This window comes from Myotis nattereri (genome assembly GCF_964212035.1).
Source record: "Myotis nattereri genome assembly, chromosome: 3".
NCBI classification, from domain to species: domain Eukaryota; kingdom Metazoa; phylum Chordata; class Mammalia; order Chiroptera; family Vespertilionidae; genus Myotis; species Myotis nattereri.
In genome coordinates this window covers 189,100,145-189,117,543 of record NC_138077.1, presented here as the reverse complement: position 1 = coordinate 189,117,543, position 17,399 = coordinate 189,100,145, and the positions used below count along the sequence as shown (strand labels likewise).

Genomic DNA, 17,399 nt, shown 5'->3' with positions numbered 1-17,399 from the left:
TCCTACTGGGGATGTGCCCACAACCAAGGTACATGCCCCGGACCGGAATTGAACCTGGGACCCTTCAGTCCGCAGGTGGATGCTCTATCCAATGAGCCAAGCTAGCGTGGATTCAATGTTTATTTTTAAATTGCCAGTGTGCATCATATATACCGGCTGGTTGGTTGGCCAGATGGTTGGTTAGACGGACAGTTGGTCACTTAGCCTTTTATATATAGAGATTTATTTATTTATTTATTTATTTATTTATTTATTTATTTATTTTAGAGCAGGAGATAGAAACATTAATGATGATCGACGGGAGATAGAAACATTAATGATGATCGGCCTCGCCCTACCGGGGATGGAGCCTGAAACCCAGGCATGTGCCCTGGCTGGGAATCGAACCATGACTTCCTGGTTCATAGGTCGATGCTCAACTACTGAGCACACCAGCCAGACACTCTATTCTATTCTTTTTTTTTTTTTTTTAATATATTTTATTGATTTTTTACAGAGAGGAAGGGAGAGAGATGGAGAGTTAGAACCATCGATGAGAGAGAAACATCGATCAGCTGCCTCCTGCACATCTCCTACTGGGGATATGCCCGCAACCCAGGTACATGCCCTTGACCGGAATCGAACCCGGGACCTCTCAGTCCGCAGGCCGACGCTCTATCCACTGAGCCAAACCGGTTTCGGCACTCTATTCTATTCTTAAAAAAAAAAAAAATTTATCCAAATCTATGAATCCTTTGAGATTTCACTGAAGCCCCATGAAGTTTTTCCCTGAGTGCTCATTTCATCAACATCTATATAAATACCTCTGTGCTATATCCAAGGATATGTTTTTATTAAATTTAGAGAGAGAGGAAGGGGAGAAGAGAGAGACAGAGAGAGAAAGAAAGAGAAACATCAATCAGTTGCCTCCCATACATGCCCTGACCTGGGATTGAACCTGCAACCTTTTTGGTGTATTGGATGGATGATGCTCCAACCAGCTGATTCTTTATTCTCGTTCTTATCTGACTAGCCATATAGCTTATTGCTTGTCATTTTCTAGATGGTAAAATTGAGAAAAATTTGACCAAAACATATACTACTTTTCTATTTCCATTCTCCCCCCAACCTGTGCCACCAAAAAAGAAAAAGAAAGAAAAGCACTCTCTGCCTCACCACCCACCCCAAATAAATAAATAAATGGATAAATAAATGGTTTATTGGCCCTTAGAAATGATATTAAAAGTATAATTTAACTGTTGTTACTATTGTTTTCACTGTGCCCTTATGACGTGACAAGGCCTTCTAGGCACTGTAAGACAAGAATGAATATAATATACGTCCCAGTCTCAAGATGCTTTATAGCCTAGTGAGGAGATATGTAAATTTATAGACAGAACTGTATGATGAATGGAATACTGGTGTTATGAATGTTGTCCTGAGGTAGTATAAATAATTTCCAGAGAGAGTAAAGGAAGACTTCAGCAAGGATGGGATATTTGAGTATAGCTTGAAAGATAAATAAAATTTGAGGAGCTAGAAGAAAGGAGAATAATATTTGATGCAGATGAAAGACAAAATACAGTGGGTTATGAACATGTTCATCATCTTGTCCACTTGTTTAAGGAAGTAGGGTTCTTTCTGATTAGTTTGAAACACAAGTTGTTTATCCCTGAATTTCACACATTGTTTTAATATCAGACTTTCTTAAAAGCAGACATTTTGTTAACAACTCAGTGTTAGTTTTCAGATGATGGAGGGGAAAAAAGAAGAGTGACTTTCAGAATGGAGAGCTCTTATCAAAACACAGATGTCTTCTGTAAATAGAGTTGGAAAAATACTGTCAGTGTGTTCTTTGTATATAAATGTCTCATTTAACTTATCCATGCAGGATCTGAAAAGGAAAGCTAGTTCTCTTTTATCAATCACGAGGTACATGACAACAGAATCATTGATGCACTAGGAAGAGAGTTGAATTCCAAATCTTACTAAGTGATCTAGAAGAGAGGAGAGATAGCCAGTGTTCTAAGTTTTTCTGATTAGGGTTCTTGTGGTTCTGAGTGTTTTCCTTCCTCCTCCCCCTTCTTCTGTCTGGCCACATTGTTCCTTTGAATTCTACCATAAGCTGTGGTGTCTGTCCTATATTAATCGATATGCTAAACTTCTGGGCTATTGTCATTTCAATGAATTTCTGTGAAATAATTTTGGTCTTGGATGGAATAAATTCATCTTCATCAATGGACATGAGACCCTAATGTAATCACAGAGTTTACAGGAAAACATCCCCAACCGAGTCTATTTTATCTAAACTGGCACTAAAACACATTGGCATGTTCTACATGTGGAGATTTTGACGTCATATATTCCTGTTGTCCTTGAGCCTCTTTCTTGTCCTATTTTATTTTCCAGGTGCGCCACCGAGCTTCTGGTCAGGTGATGGCTCTTAAGATGAACACATTGAGTAGTAACCGGGCAAACATGCTGAAGGAAATCCAGCTTATGAATAGACTCTCCCACCCCAACATCCTTAGGTAATGGCTTTTTTTTCCCTTCCTAGGGGTCAGTGAAAAAGTTGAAACATTATTGGAAGCTTGTTAAATAGCATTAACAGCTAAAAAGAAGGATTCAAGATTTCTTGCTGAATCTGTCTTTCTGGGGTTTAGCTGTTGTGTAGGTCTTTTTCTACCTATTGAGACTTAATTTTTCTGGTAGTTAACTGCATTTACTAAAGCAACTTCATCTGTCTCTCAGATTGCTTTACTCTTAGTAGAAGCTCATTAGAACAGTTGTTTCTTACTGCTGAATTAGTAATTTATCAAAGAAAAAAATATTTTTTTATTATTATTATTTTTAAAATATATATTTTATTGATTTTTTACAGAGAGGAAGGGAGAGGGATAGTTTGAAACATCGATGAGAGAGAAACATCGATCAGCTGCCTCCTGCACACTTCTCCTGGGGATATGCCCACAACCAAGGTACATGCCCTTGACGGGAATAGAACCTGGGACCCTTCGGTCCACAGGCCGACTCTATCCACTGAGCCAAACTGGTTAGGGCTATTATTATTTTTAAATATATTTTTATTGATTTCAGAGAGTAAGGGAGAGGGAGAGCGATAGAAACATCAATGATGAGAGAGAATCATTGATTGGCTGCTTCCTGCACGCCTCCTACTAGGGTTGGAGCCTGCAACCCAGGCATATGCCCTTGACCGGAATCAAACCCAGGACCCTTCAGTCCACAGGCCGACACTCTATCCACTGAGCCAAACCAGCTAAGACATCACAGAAAAAAAGATTTTAGTCTTCATACAGTTATTTAATTTTCTTAATTGCTTTATGAGGAATTGTAATTAAGTCAATAAACGAAAATAAAAATTGTTATGCCCCAGACTATATTTTAGCATTCACTTGAGGTGACAGAGTTTACCTTTTTAAAGGAGAATTTTTTAAATAATAGGGTTATGTAATTATTACTTTCTGGTAACTACTATCTGAATCTTCCTTACTCTAATTATCTTGATTTTTTTGTGTGTGTGTGTGTGAGGTGAGTATATTTCCAAATGAAACTATGGGGGCAGCCCTAACCAGTTTGGCTCAGTGGGTAGAGTATTGGCCTGAGGACTGAGGAGTCACGGGTTCGATTCCAGTCAAGGGCACATGCCTGAGTTGTAGGCTTGATCCTGCCAATCAGTGATTCTCTCTCATCATTGATGTTTCTATCTCTCTCTCCCTCTCCCTTCCTTTCTGAAATCAATAAAGATATGTGTGTGTGTGTGTGTGTATAAACATGGGGAAGGAAGAAACTTTTCTTGCCCGGCCAGTGTGGTTTAGCGGTTGAGTGTCGACCTATGAACCAGGTCAAGGTTTGATTCCTGGTCAGGGCACATGCCGGGGTTGCAGGCTCGGTCCCCAGTGTGGGGCGTGCAGGAGGGAGCCGATCAATGATTCAATTTTCTCTCATCATTTGATCATTTGTTTCTCTCTCTTCCTCTTCCGCCCTCTCTGAAATCAATAAAAATATTTTTTTTAAAAAGAAGAGAAACTTGCCCCAGCCAGTTTGGCTCAGGGGATGGAGCGTCGGCCTGCGGAATCAGGGATCCTGGGTTTGATTCCGGTCAGGGGCATGTACCTTGGTTGTGGGCACGTCCCCGGTAGGGGGTGTGCAGGAGGCAGCTGATCGATGTTTCTCTCTCATCGATGTTTCTGGCTCTCTGTCCCTTTCCCTTCCTCTCTGTAAGGAATCAATAAAATATATATTTAAAGGAAAAAAAAAAAGAGAAACTTTTCTTTACCTTCCCAGATTCTTTTGGCTGGTTTAATAATTAAATCCACATGAAACAGATTAATAAGAGAAAATAATTAAATTTAATTACATACATACTCATGGGAACTCCACATACCTGAGAGAGTCAAAGGTCCTCACATATACGAGAGCTTTAAAGACAGACAAGGAAAATGACATACATATATGACATTTTGAGTTAAGGATGAGATAAGGCACCTTGGGGCTTCAGAAATTCATTGCAGGGGCATAAGAAGAACAGATATTCAGTAATTAGTAGTTTGCCCTGCCATATAGATGGGTCAAAAAAAGTTATCTCTGATAATCTCTTACTATGAGCAAGGCCCCTGATTCAAATTCTTTTAGTTAATTAAAGGAGTGGGGGCGGGGCGGGGGAGCAGCAGAAGTTTCTCCTGAGCCTACAGGGTCTAAATTGCCTTTAGCTCAAAATAATCTGCGTACCAAGAGATTATGTGTTAGCTAAGGGCTGTGACTCTGAGGACTGGACTCTTATCATGCTTCTCTTAGAAGTATTGAGGATTTGGTAGGATAGTATTGGTAGATAAAGGTGGAAAGGTAGAATTAGGCCAAATTATTCAGAAGTATTTTGCATAAAGCCAAGATTATATTTTATGCTCTGTGTATTGGAGTCGGAGCAAGGACTAGCATGGCAGAGGGTGACTGATGGCAAACTCAAAATGGTTGTTTAGTGTTGAGGAGACTAGTGGCCAAGAGATCAATTAGGGGGCCTCTTCAATATTTGAGAGTGAGATTTGATATTCTGCTTAGGAATTTTTAAACTGACCATATTTTCATCTTAAAAATAATATTTTTATGGTTTTTGCTCCTGTTATAGAAGTGATACATCATCACTATGGAATATTTAAAAAATAAAGTTAGCAAAAACAAGAAAAAAGTTGCCCTTAATCTCAACATCTAGGGATCAAACTAGTATTAACATTTTGTATATTTCCTACCAATATTTTTTTTTCACCACTTCTCTTTTTATTGTCTTCACTGTGAACTTGACTTGGGAATGTATGAGAAGACTAACTTTAAATAAATTTTATTACATCACAGCAAAACTTAAAAAGACATAATTATTATGCCCTGGCCAGTGAACTCAATGGTTAGCACTTTGGCCTGCCCACCGAAGGATTGAGGGTTTGATTCCTGGGGGCACATACCTGGGCTGCAGGTTCAATCCTTGGTCTGGTTGGGGTGGCTGGTGGGAGGCAACCAATCGATGTGTCTTTCTCACATCAATGTTTCTCTCTCTCTCTCTCTCTCTCTCTCTCTCTCTCTCCCTCTCCCTCTCCCTCTCCCTCTCCCTCTCCCTCTCCCTCTCCCTCTCCCTCTCCCTCTCCCTCTCCCTCTCCCCCGCACACCCCTCCCTTCCTTCATTTCTTTCCTATATAATAAAAGGGTAATATACAAATCGACCCAATGGTAGAATGACCAGTTGCTATGACACGCACTGACCACCAGGGGGCAGACACTTAGGAGCTGCCCTTGGTGGTCAGTGCGCTCCCACAGGGGGAGCTCTGCTCAGCCAGAAGCCAGGCTCACAGCTGGTGAGCGCAGCAGTGGTGGCGGCAGAGGTGGCAGCACTAAGGATGTCCGACTGTGTAGGGAGCAGGCCTAAGCTGTCAGTCGGACATCCCCTGAGGGCTCCCTGACTGCGAGATGGCCCAGGCCTGGCTGAGGGGGGGACCCCCCCCGCCCGCAGTGCACGAATCTTGTGCACCAAGCCTCTTAGTATATATATAAATATGTTTGTTATACAATGGAAGTAGTATAGTATAATGATTAGAAATAAAGCCTCTAGCCCTAGCTGGTATGGCTCGGTTGGAGCATGATCCCGTGCACCCAAAGGGTCTTGGGTTCAATTCCTTGTTAGGGCATATGCCTAGGTTGTGAGTTCCATCCCTCTTCCTCTCCCTCTCCCTCCCCGTCCCCCTCAAAACAAACAAACAAAAAAATATATATATATATATCCATCCTCGGGTGGCGAATAAAAAAAAGTTATAAAAGAAATGAAGGCTTTAGATTCTAGATCAGGGGTGGGCAACCTTTTTTGAGTGTGTGCCAAAACCAGCAAAATCTCTGACTCAAAATTCTTCTGCGTGCCAACCCTAATTTTTTGAGAACATGTTACGCCTACTTGATATCTCTTAAGGTGTACGTATGTGAAGAACCTTGAAGAAATAATAAAATTTATTCGAGCGACAAAAACACAGTATATAATGATGAAAAATACATTTATTTTTTAATGTATACATGTACACTGATAGTCTGACAGAAAACTTTATGACTCCGTTTGATATTATCAGTGGGACTTTTGCTTCTGCATCACTGATGACAGAGATTTTACATCTGGTTTATATTTCGTGACCTTCAGAGATATGCACGAGCTACTGCTTTCATCCGTCAGGCTATTCCTATGATGAGACTTAACAAAATTCATCACTGAGAACAAAGATTCACAAGTGTATGTGGATGAAACCAAAACACTGGTGGGATCTAGGAAGGCAGGGAGAGTTAAGGCAGAGGCATAGAAATTGCTCTTCCCCTCTCTCATAAATCCATGTCTATTGGTCTTTAAGATAACTTGTTATGTAAAATTATTTATTTATCTAAGATGCACCTACACTGAATTTATCTGAAAAATAAAAAAGTCAATATTAAGAAAAAAATTGTAAATGGAAGATTATAAGAGAGGGTTTTGCGTGCTAGCAAAAGTTACTGGCGTGCCATGTTTGGCACGCATGCCAGGGGTTGCCCACCCCTGTTCTAGATCAAGCTGCCTGGATTCAAATCCTGGATTTGGGAAAAATTACTCAACCTCTTGGATTCTTAGTTTTCCTATCTATAAAATGAGGGTAATGACAGTAAATATCTCATAGAGTTATCAAGCATTCATTAAATTAGCACATGTAAAGCACATGGAATAGTACCTGGCATGTGTTAAGTGCCTACTAAGTGTTAGTTATTATAATTAGCTTATTTTCCTGTGGCTAGTTCTTTAAGGCCTAATGAAGCCTGTCTGTCTTTTATCATTCATTCACTCACCAAACATTTGTTGTGTATCTACTGCTGTTTTGAATACATTCAAGGGTTTTCTGCTAAGTGATGCTGTTGAATAGAACTTTCTGCTGTGATGGAAATATTTTTTATCATGTTGTCCAAAAAGCCACATATAGCTAATGAGCATTGAAATGTGGCTGGAGTGAACAGGCACTAAATTTTTTATTTTATTTAAATTACCACATGAAGCTTTGCGCAGTGGCAGTATGGTAGCCAATGAGGTTTATCCGAGACATGATTGTTGCTAATTGGAAAAAAAAACTACCACATGAATCTAGTGGCTACTGTACTGGACAATACTGGGTTAGAGTCCATCTACATCTTTGCTATTGTTTTGCTAAATGTATATATGTTCTAGTCTAGAACCATAGTGGTGTGATGAGACCAACGATACTATTACTATTCTAATGTCTCCTTGATCTACTTTCTTAGCCTATCCATTTTTGGTTCCATTGCTCAAAAATGACACACCCTCTCTTTTAACTTACAGGAAGTTATATTCTTGTTCTCAGCTAAATTCTCTAATATAAAAACTAGTTGCCCTAACCGGTGTGGCTCAGTGTATAGTGCGCTGGCCTGCGGACTGAAGGGTTTCAGGTTCGATTCCGGTCAAGGGCATGTACATTGGTTGCGGGCACATCTCCAGGGGCGGGGGGCATGCAGGAGGCAGCTGATCGATGTTTCTCTCTCATCGATGTTTCTAACTCCCTCTCCCTCTCCCTTCCTCTCTGTAAAAAAATCAGTAAAATATATTTAAAAAACCCCCCCAAAAAAACTAGTGTTAACTCTGTCTTGATCTTCACAATAAGTCAACAAATGAGGTAATGTATATAAAGCCTATAGATCTGTGGTACAGTGAGTATATTATACATGAAAATTATTAAAATTAATAATTTATGTTTTTGAGTCTCCACTTTCTTTTTTTTTTTTTTAAATATATTTTATTGATTTTTTACAGAGAGGAAGGGAGAGAGATAGAGAGTCAGAAACATTGATGAGAAACATCGATCAGCCGCCTCCTGCACATCCCCCACTGGGGATGTGCCTGCAACCCAGGTACATGCCCTTGACCAGAATCGAACCTGGGACCTTTCAGTCTGCAGGCCGACGCTCTATCCACTGAGCCAAACCGGTTTTGGCGAGTCTCCACTTTCATAGAGTATTTTGAACACAATGAAAGGAGATTCTCCTACCAATGGCCTAAAGCAAGCAGAGACCTCTTGGCTTTTGTTACCAAGAGGAATACTATTTTAGTATATGTGCTGCCGAAGCAAGCACCAGAGGAATACTATAGCAGTGGAAACATCCTATATAATAAAAGAGAAACATGTAAATTTACCATCCCTCTGCTATATCCACCAGCCAATCAGGAGTGAGTATGCAAATTAACCCAACAAAGATGGCAGGTTAATTTGCATACACAGGCGCCAGGTGGAGAGCAGAGCGGGAGAGCTGGTGGAGTGTGGAGCGGCTTGGGGAAACTGGCTCCCCAAAGCCGCCAGATGGAGAGCAGAGAGGGAGAGCTGGCGGCTTGGAGGACTTGGCAGAAGGGGAGGCCATGGGACAGGGACAGAGCAGGAAGGGAAAACCAAGATCGTGGGGAGCACCAGGAATTCTGGGAATAAAGTTTTGGTGGCAGCCCCAGGGCCGGAAGCAGAAGCCCAGAGCGCGGGGAGCACCAAGAATGCTGGGAATCGTAGTTCTGGTGGCAGATGGACCAGGGGTGGGCAAACTTTTTGACTCAAGGGCCACAATGGGTTCTTAAACTGGACTCAGAAGACGGAGCTGCGGCCGTGTTTCTCGACGTTGCCATGTTAACACTGCTGCTGGTGAAGGAGCGGAGGGGAGAGCAAGAGAACCCTCCGCTCTTTCAGCTCCGCCGGCCTGATAGAACAGCCGAACGGGCCGGATCCGGCCCGTGGGCCGTAGTTTGGCCATGGCTGTCCTAGACACTAGAGCAAAGTGAGCCTGGAACAAGTTACTATTGTGGTGGGGGATGGAGGGAAAGCAAAGGTGAGAGATGTAAGTAAAATCAGAATGTCTAGCCGAAACTGGTTTGGCTCAGTGGATAGAGCGTTGGCCTGCGGACTGAAAGGTCCCAGGTTTGATTCCGGGCAAGGGCATGTACCTGGGTTGCGGGCACATCCCCAGTAGGAGATGTGCGGAGGCAGCTGATCGATGTTTCTCTTTCATTGATGTTTCTAACTCTCTCTCTCCCTTCCTCTCTGTAAAAAATCAATAAAATATATTTAAAAAAAAATCAGAATGTCTAGGAAAAATTAAAGGGAAGATATCCTAAAACTTCCAGGAAATCTCCACCAATGAAGCAAAGAAAAAAAAAGGCCCCTATTATTCTGTGAGCAACAAACCAAACTGAGTTGGGGGTCTCAGACAATTTGCTCATATGATTGCAAAGACAGACAGAAACTTCCGGATTGGAGAGGGCTCCCCTGAGGGCACCCAGATCTGAGAGGGTCGGGCTGAGGGACTCCCACACCTCCCAGTGCATGAATGTTGTGCACCGGGCCTCTAGTTTATTATACTTCCCTAGGATGTTTTTTAAATTTATTTTTAAATTATTTATTGTTTAAAGTATCACATATAGTATTACACATGTCTCCATTTCCTCGCTTTTTCCCCAGCCACCCCCACCCCCCAGCACAAGCCCTCACTCCCCTAGTGTCTGTGTCCATTGGTTATGCTTATATGCATGCATACAAGTCCTTTGGTTGATCTCTTACCCCCAGCCTTCCCACTGAAGTTGGCAATCTGTTCGATGCTTCTCTGTCTCTATATCTATTTTTGTTCATCAATTTATGTTGTTCATTATATTTCACAAATTAGTGAGATCATGTGATACTTATCTTTCTCTGATTGGCTTATTTTGCTTAGCATAATGTTCTCTAGGCCCATCCATGCTGTTGCAAATGGTAAGAGTTCTTTCTTTTTTCACAGCAGCGTAATATCCCATTGTGTAGATACACCACAGTTTTTTAATCCATTCATCTGCTGATAGGCACTTAGGCTGTTTCCAAATCTTAGCTATGGTGAATTGTGCTGCTGTGAACATAGGGGTGCATATGTCCTTTCTGTTTGGTGTTTCTGGTTTCTTGGGATACATTCCTAGAAGTGGGATTACTGGGTGAAATGAGAGTTCCATTTTTAATTTTTTGAGGAAACTCCATACTGTTCTCCACAGTGGCTTCATTCCCACCAGCAGTGTACGAGAGTTCCTTTTTCTCCACATCCTCGCCAGCACTTGTCGTTTGTTGGCTTATTGATAATAGTCATCATTTTTTTAATACATATTTTATTGATTTATTACAGAGAGGAAGGGAGAGAGATAAATCGATGAGAGAGAAACATCGATCAGCTGCCTCCTGCCCACCTGCCACTGGGGATGTGCCCACAACCAAGGCACATGCCCTTGACCGGAATCGAACCTGGGACCTTTCAGTCCGAAGGCCGATGCTCTATCCACTAAACCAAACCGGTTACGGTGATAATAGCCATCTTGACAGGTGTGAGATGGTACCTCATTGTTGTTTTGATTTGCATCTCTTGGATGATTAGTGACTTTGAGCATGTTTTCATATATCTCTTGGCCTTCAGTATGTCACTTTTGAAAAGTGTCTGTTTCAGTCCTTTGCCCAATCTAAGCATGACTGTGTTCCATTCTCAAAATTCTGAGAATTTGCCTAGTGGGGATGTGCCCGCAACCAAGATACATGCCCTTGACCGGAATCGAACCTGGGACCTTTCAGTCCGCAGGCCGACGCTCTATCCACTGAGCCAAACCGGTTCGGCCATAAGTTCTCTTTTATATGCGCAGAAACTGAGGCAGAAGTATAAAACAAAGTTTTCCCTCAAATTGAGATTATTAGATTTAAATTGGGAAGAATCCATCTCATGGAACTCTAGGATTTTCACAGACATGTCTCCTCCTCAGGGACAACCTCAGAAGGGAGGTTGCTGAGAAGCTGAGGCTTTCAGTGCCCTTCTCTGTTTCCAGCTAGAGCAGCTCTACTTTTTATCTGTTTTGTATTGAACTTCTGTATAAGAGTTTTGAAGGTAGCGTTTCCTGCTTAAAAACAGAACATATTGAAAATAACTGCATTAGTGATTTGGAAAATTCTGCTTGGGAAAGGAGGCTACCTGCATGATCTGCCAGATGCTAGGCATCTAATCTTCTGGGCATGTCTTGGTCCTCTGCTGAAACAGCTATTTTGTGCCCAGTAGGAGTGAGTGAGCTGAACTTTCACAGTTTTATTTTTCTATTTTTCTTGACCCCCAACCTCACTACTTCCTCTTTTCCTTTCATCTTTCTCCCTCCTAAGATTTCTAGTTGGAAGTAGAAGAGTGGGCCTGGTAAGTCATAAAAGCAGTAAGTTTACATATTTTGTTTGTGTGTGTGTGTGTGTGTGTGTGTGTATATATATATATATATGTATATATATATATATATATATTTTTTTTTTTTTTTAATACATGGATACAGTTAAGATTGGTTGTTTTATCATCAGTTGCTCTAAGTTATCAGTTAAAAAAACGGAACAATAAAGTACTTTGTTGAATGCAGAGACTGATTGTTTGGTCCTCTTGTGAATAAGGTTGTTTATGCCAGGAAGTCTTGTGCTCAAGATCTGTAACCCAATGCTATGCCCTACTCACTTCCGCTCCCCAATGGCCTTTCTGAGGACCTGTACCAAGATTTGTTCTTATACCTCTTTGTTATTCTTCATGCCATGAGAAATTTAATATTACTTTTAGACTCCTCATTCACATTCTCATGCTTACTTTTTTTAAGGCCACGTTGTAAATTTATTTTTCTGTTTATTAATTTTTGTTCAGAATTGTTTTATCTCAAAATTCATTTGTAACAATATGACTATCATTTTGTTAAAATGGAGAATATGCTTTCAATTTTCCAAATATTTATTTGGAACTACTTATACTCAGCCTAGCTCCATGCTAGGTAATAATATCATGGATAACACAAGAGAAGTAGAGAGCTGTTGTCTCCCAGTCTCCTTAGGAAACAAACTATACATCTAATGCTATGAAGATATGGCAGGATATTTTCCTAATCTCAGTTATTAAGATTGCTATCTTTCCAGTTACCTATTCTGAAAATCTCCAAATCATTAGTTATTCCTTTTATTTCTTCTAATCAGGAACTAAGCTCTTGATTCTAAATCTTCAAAGCTTTCTGCATCTTTTTCTTCCCTTATATTAATCTGTCAGTTTAGCCTTCTTCACTTTTGCCTGAAGTGAATTATTTTCCCTATCTCTTCCCCTCACCTCCTTCACTCAGAGAGGAAGGGAGAGGGAGAGAGAAAGAAACATCAATGGCCCTAGCTGGTTTGGCTCAGTGGACAGAGCGTCGGCCTGTGGACTGAAGGGTCCCGGGTTCGATTCCAGTCAAGGGCATGTACCTTGGTTGTGGGCACATCCTCAGTAGGGGGCGTGCAGGAGGCAGCTGATCGATGTTTCTTTCTCATCGATGTTTCTAACTCTCTATCTCTCTCCCTTCCTCTGTGTAAAATCAATAAAATATTTTAAAACAAAAAGAAACATCAATGATGAGAGAGAATCATTGATTGGCTGCCTCCCGCAAACTCCCTATTGGGGGTTAAGCCCACAACCTGGGCACGTGCCTGACTGGGAATCTAACCGCGACCTGGTTCATAGGTTGACACTCAACCACTGAGCCACACCAGTCAGACTATTTATTTTTTAATTTAGATATTTTATTTCTGACATGGAGAGGATCTAGAAAACATCCCATTACATATTTTAGGGAATATAGGAATTGAGTGAAATATGCTCAACCTCGGCCACTTTTCAGTCTGGGAGTATGTGGTGCACATTTTATGGTGCCCACACCTCAGAGCTGGGAGAGAATAGTTGTGCTCAGGTGGTAGTATTTTAAGTCTATAGAGATATTCATCTGAATTCTGCCTCTGTTTTATTTTTTGGTAATATATTTGATTTATTTTAATTATTTTATTGAATTTATTGGGGTGGCATCCTATATAATAAAAGGCTAATATGCAGATTGTTCCCTCGACCGGGAGTTCCGCTGGGAATTTGACCAGGAGTGGGGCCAGCTGGACCCCACTTGTGCACGAATTTCTGCACTGGGCCTCTCATTGGTTAATAAAACCATACATGTTTCAAGTGTACAACTTAATAAAACACCTTCTGCATACTTCATCATGTGCTCACCATCCAAAGTCAGTCTCTTTCCGTCCCCATTTATCCCCACTTTGCCCTCTGGTGCTCACCATCCAAAGTCAGTCCCTTTCCATCCCCATTTATCCGCCCTTTGCCCTCTGGCTATCACTGTACTGTTGTCTATGTCTATGTGTCAGGTATTATGTATAAATTTTTTTGCTTAATACCTTCACCTTTTTCACCCCATCTCCCAACCCCGCTCCCCTCTAACAGCTGTCTGTTCTATATATATGTGCTTCTGTTTCTATTTTGTTTATAAAACTTATTTCTTAAAGAACTCACAGTTAAAGTCTGATCTGGTTTTCCAGCCCTATCTTCCACTATTCCTCTTATGGGCTTAACACAGGTCCATGATTTACTAATTGTGTTCTCTTGGATAAGTTATTTGACCTCTGGGCTTTGGTTTCTTCTTTTTAACTAGGGAAATGGAGCAGATCAGTGGTTGGAAATCACACTGAATTAATGCTGAATAATTTTTAAGTATCAGGTTAGAAAATATATTATCTCAGAGGTTTATGTGTGTTCCAGAATAAGTAGGAAGTGTTTAAAAATGATGGATTGCCCAGCCGGAGTGGCTCAGTGGTTGAGCGTTGACCTATGAACCAAGAGGTCACAGTTCGATTCCCAGTCAGGGCAAATGTCCTGGTTGCAGGCTCAGTTCCTGGTGAGGGGCAGGCAGGAGGCAGCCTACCAATGATTCTCTCTCATCATGGATGTTTCCATCTCTCCCTCTCCCTTTCTTTCTGAAATCAATAAAAATATTTTTAACATGATGGATTAAAGTGGATCTTTCTGATTTTATCTTTGTAATCCTAGTGAGTAACTAGGTGAAAGTCTCATATAGCCCTCAATACAAGTTTTATAACACTAGTATAATTGGTAAGAGGTCTTAACATTTATTTCTCTTCTCTCTATGTACCAAGGTAGAAGGTCTAATGACTTAGGACTTGAGTCTAAGTTCCAATTTCATGTAACCAGAAAAATTATGTAAAGTAAAATATGGAATAAGCTTCGGTAATATTTATGTCATTGTCTGTGGGTAGTGAAGGTAGTACAACCTTAGGAGGTGATTTTCTAAAAAATTATTTTTAATTAAATATAATTGACATGTAATAGAAAATGATTTTTAATATAAACATTGGCAACCATTTGTTGAGTACCTGTTATGGACCACTGATAATCATTTTTCTTTCTCCCATCTCAGCAAATGGAATCATCGTTTATCTATTACTTAGATTAAAAACCTAAGAGTTGTCCTTAATGTCTTTTCTTCACTCTATTTCAAACCATCATGTGGTTCAACATTATGACCTGAGTCTGACTAGTACTTATCACCTTCATAGCCATGGTATAGGCCCATCCTCCTAATTGATCTCCTAGATTCCCCTCTTGCCCCATAATAGACAGATTGAACTTTAAGAAGGTAAATCAGATCATACTATCCCCCCTGCTGAGTTTTCCTTCTTTGACTTTTTGTCTCCTTTCAAATAAAATACAAACTCTGGGCTTTGACAAATACAATGCTTTGACCTACCTGCCTCTCTGACTTAATTTCTGGTTACTCTTCCTTTATAGTATTATACCATTCTAACTTCCCTTACTGGCCTTTTTGTTTCTCAGACACACCAATCTCTTTTCCACTTTAAGATCTTTGTACTTACTTTTCTCAAAATGTCTTTATCCAGAATCATATGGTGTGCTTCTGCTGAGATATCCCCTCTTCAAAGAGACCTTTGTTGACTAGGCTGCCTAAAATAGCCATTCATATCACTATCCCTCCCCTCTGTTTTGTCTTCATAGCTCATATCATTTCTGAAAATATCTTGTTCATTTATTATCTTATTTATTGTTTGTAGCCTTCAGTATAGGTTGAGCTCCCTGAGGATAGAACTTGATCTTGTTCACTATTGTATTTCCAGTAACTATAAAACAGTATCTTATAGAAATGGATACTAATTAGAAGCAAGTCAGTTTGCATTACAGAAACCTACAAAAGCTCAGGAGTTGAAGGTGAGTATCAGGCTTAGGGTGAAAACAAGAGGACTATTGAAAGTCTCCCCCCAACCCAAGGATATACTTTTAAAGAAAAAATTTGATTTTAGGGAGAGGAAGAGAGCAATATTGATGTGAGAGAGAAACATCGATTGGTTGCCTCCTGTATGTGCCCCAACTGGGGATCGAACCCACAACCCAGGTATGTTCCCTGACTAGGAATCAAACCTGCCACCTTTCAGTATACGAAATGATGCTTCAAGCAACTAAGCCACACCGGGCAGGGCTATTGAAAGTCTTTTAAGGGAGAAACTGGGCCTGCAAGTCACCATCCCCATTCACTGCAATTAATAAGTTAACTCTCATCCATACTGATACGATGAGTTACAATGAGTTTTAATTTTGGAGAAAAATTGAACCAGAAGGGCTTCATACTAGGTAAGCATCCAGCATGACAGAGATAGGGAAGAAGTGCTATTCTGAGAAGAGGGAAAGAAAGAGAGTCTGCATACTGAATAGTGAAGCTTTTGCTATTTCTAGCCCTCATCTATCACTTAGCTCTCATGAAGGCAGGGATCATCTCCATCCCTCACTCCCGCCTGCCAGGAAATTGGTGGATTTATTTATTTTTTTTAAAATATATTTTATTGATTTTTTACAGAGAGGAAGGGAGAGAGATAGAGAGTTAGAAACATCAATGAGAGAGAAACATCGATCAGCTGCCTCCTGCACACTCCCTACTGGGTATGTGCCCGCAACCAAGGTATATGCCCTTGACCGGAATTGAACCTGGGACCCTTGAGTCCTCAGGCCGACGCTCTATCCATTGAGTCAAACAGGTTAGGGTGGAAATTGGTGGATTTAGAGGAGGCAGCCCATCTCTAAAAATTAATGGAAAAAATATCCTTGGGTGAGAATTAACAAAACAAAAGAAAGAAAGAAAAAAGAAAAAGAATTCTATATTCAGCCAAACTATCCAGTCCAGCATGAGGGTAAAGACATTTTCAAATATGCAAAGTTTTGAAAATTTTGTTCTCATGTGCCTTTTTTGTTGTTAATCCTCATTGGAGGATACTTTTTCCATTGTTTTTTTTTTGTTTTTTTTTTTGTTTTTTTTGTTTTTTTTTTTTTTTAGAGAGAGAGAGAGTGGAAGGGAGGAGGAGGAGGAGAAGAGATACAAAGAGAGAAACATCAATGTGAGACACATCGGTTGGTTACCTCCCACACACTCCCTGATGGAGGCCAGGGATTGAGCCTGTAACTGAGGTACATACCCTTGAATAGAATTGTACCCGAGACCCTTCAGTTCATGGGCTGATGCTCTAATTAGCTAGGGCTCATGTGCATTTTTTAATGAAGCTACTGGAGGAGGGGTTGCATCAAAACAAAGGGATAAATTAAACAACAAAATAAAAAGGAAGTCATAGGATCTAGAAAGAAGGGGGTAGAAAGATGGAAGCAAGTCCCAGGGCAACTGTTGGGCAACAGTCTATAAAATAAGCAGTCCAGATTGGAGCAGAAGGATCAAGAACTCCAGGAGAGATGTTAGAAAGGATGGTTTTGAGGAAAGAATGTGTAGATGTACAGATGTGTTTGGGAGGGCCAAAATTCATATACAATAGAATTTTACAATTCTGTTGGAGGCTTTGGAAAGAGTTAGTGGTAGGCGTATAATAACTAAGCAAATGAAAAATTAGAGAAAATAAAAACTCGTGCAAGAAATAAAAATATAATCATAATACATTACTTGGGCTAATCTTATATAATAAAGAGCTAATATGCAAATGGTCATCACACCCTTGAGCCCTCACACCGGG

General features: G+C 40.5%; 1 protein-coding gene across 1 annotated transcript in view; it reads left to right on the top strand.

The window, feature by feature from the left end:
• TESK2 (testis associated actin remodelling kinase 2) overlaps window positions 1–17,399 on the top strand; it is a 114,822-nt gene that overhangs the window by 36,463 nt on the left and 60,960 nt on the right. The window contains exon 3 of the mRNA XM_081085838.1: window positions 2,389–2,510. Within this exon, the coding sequence (XP_080941964.1) occupies window positions 2,389–2,510 (122 nt within the window). The remainder of the gene's footprint in view (window positions 1–2,388; window positions 2,511–17,399) is intronic.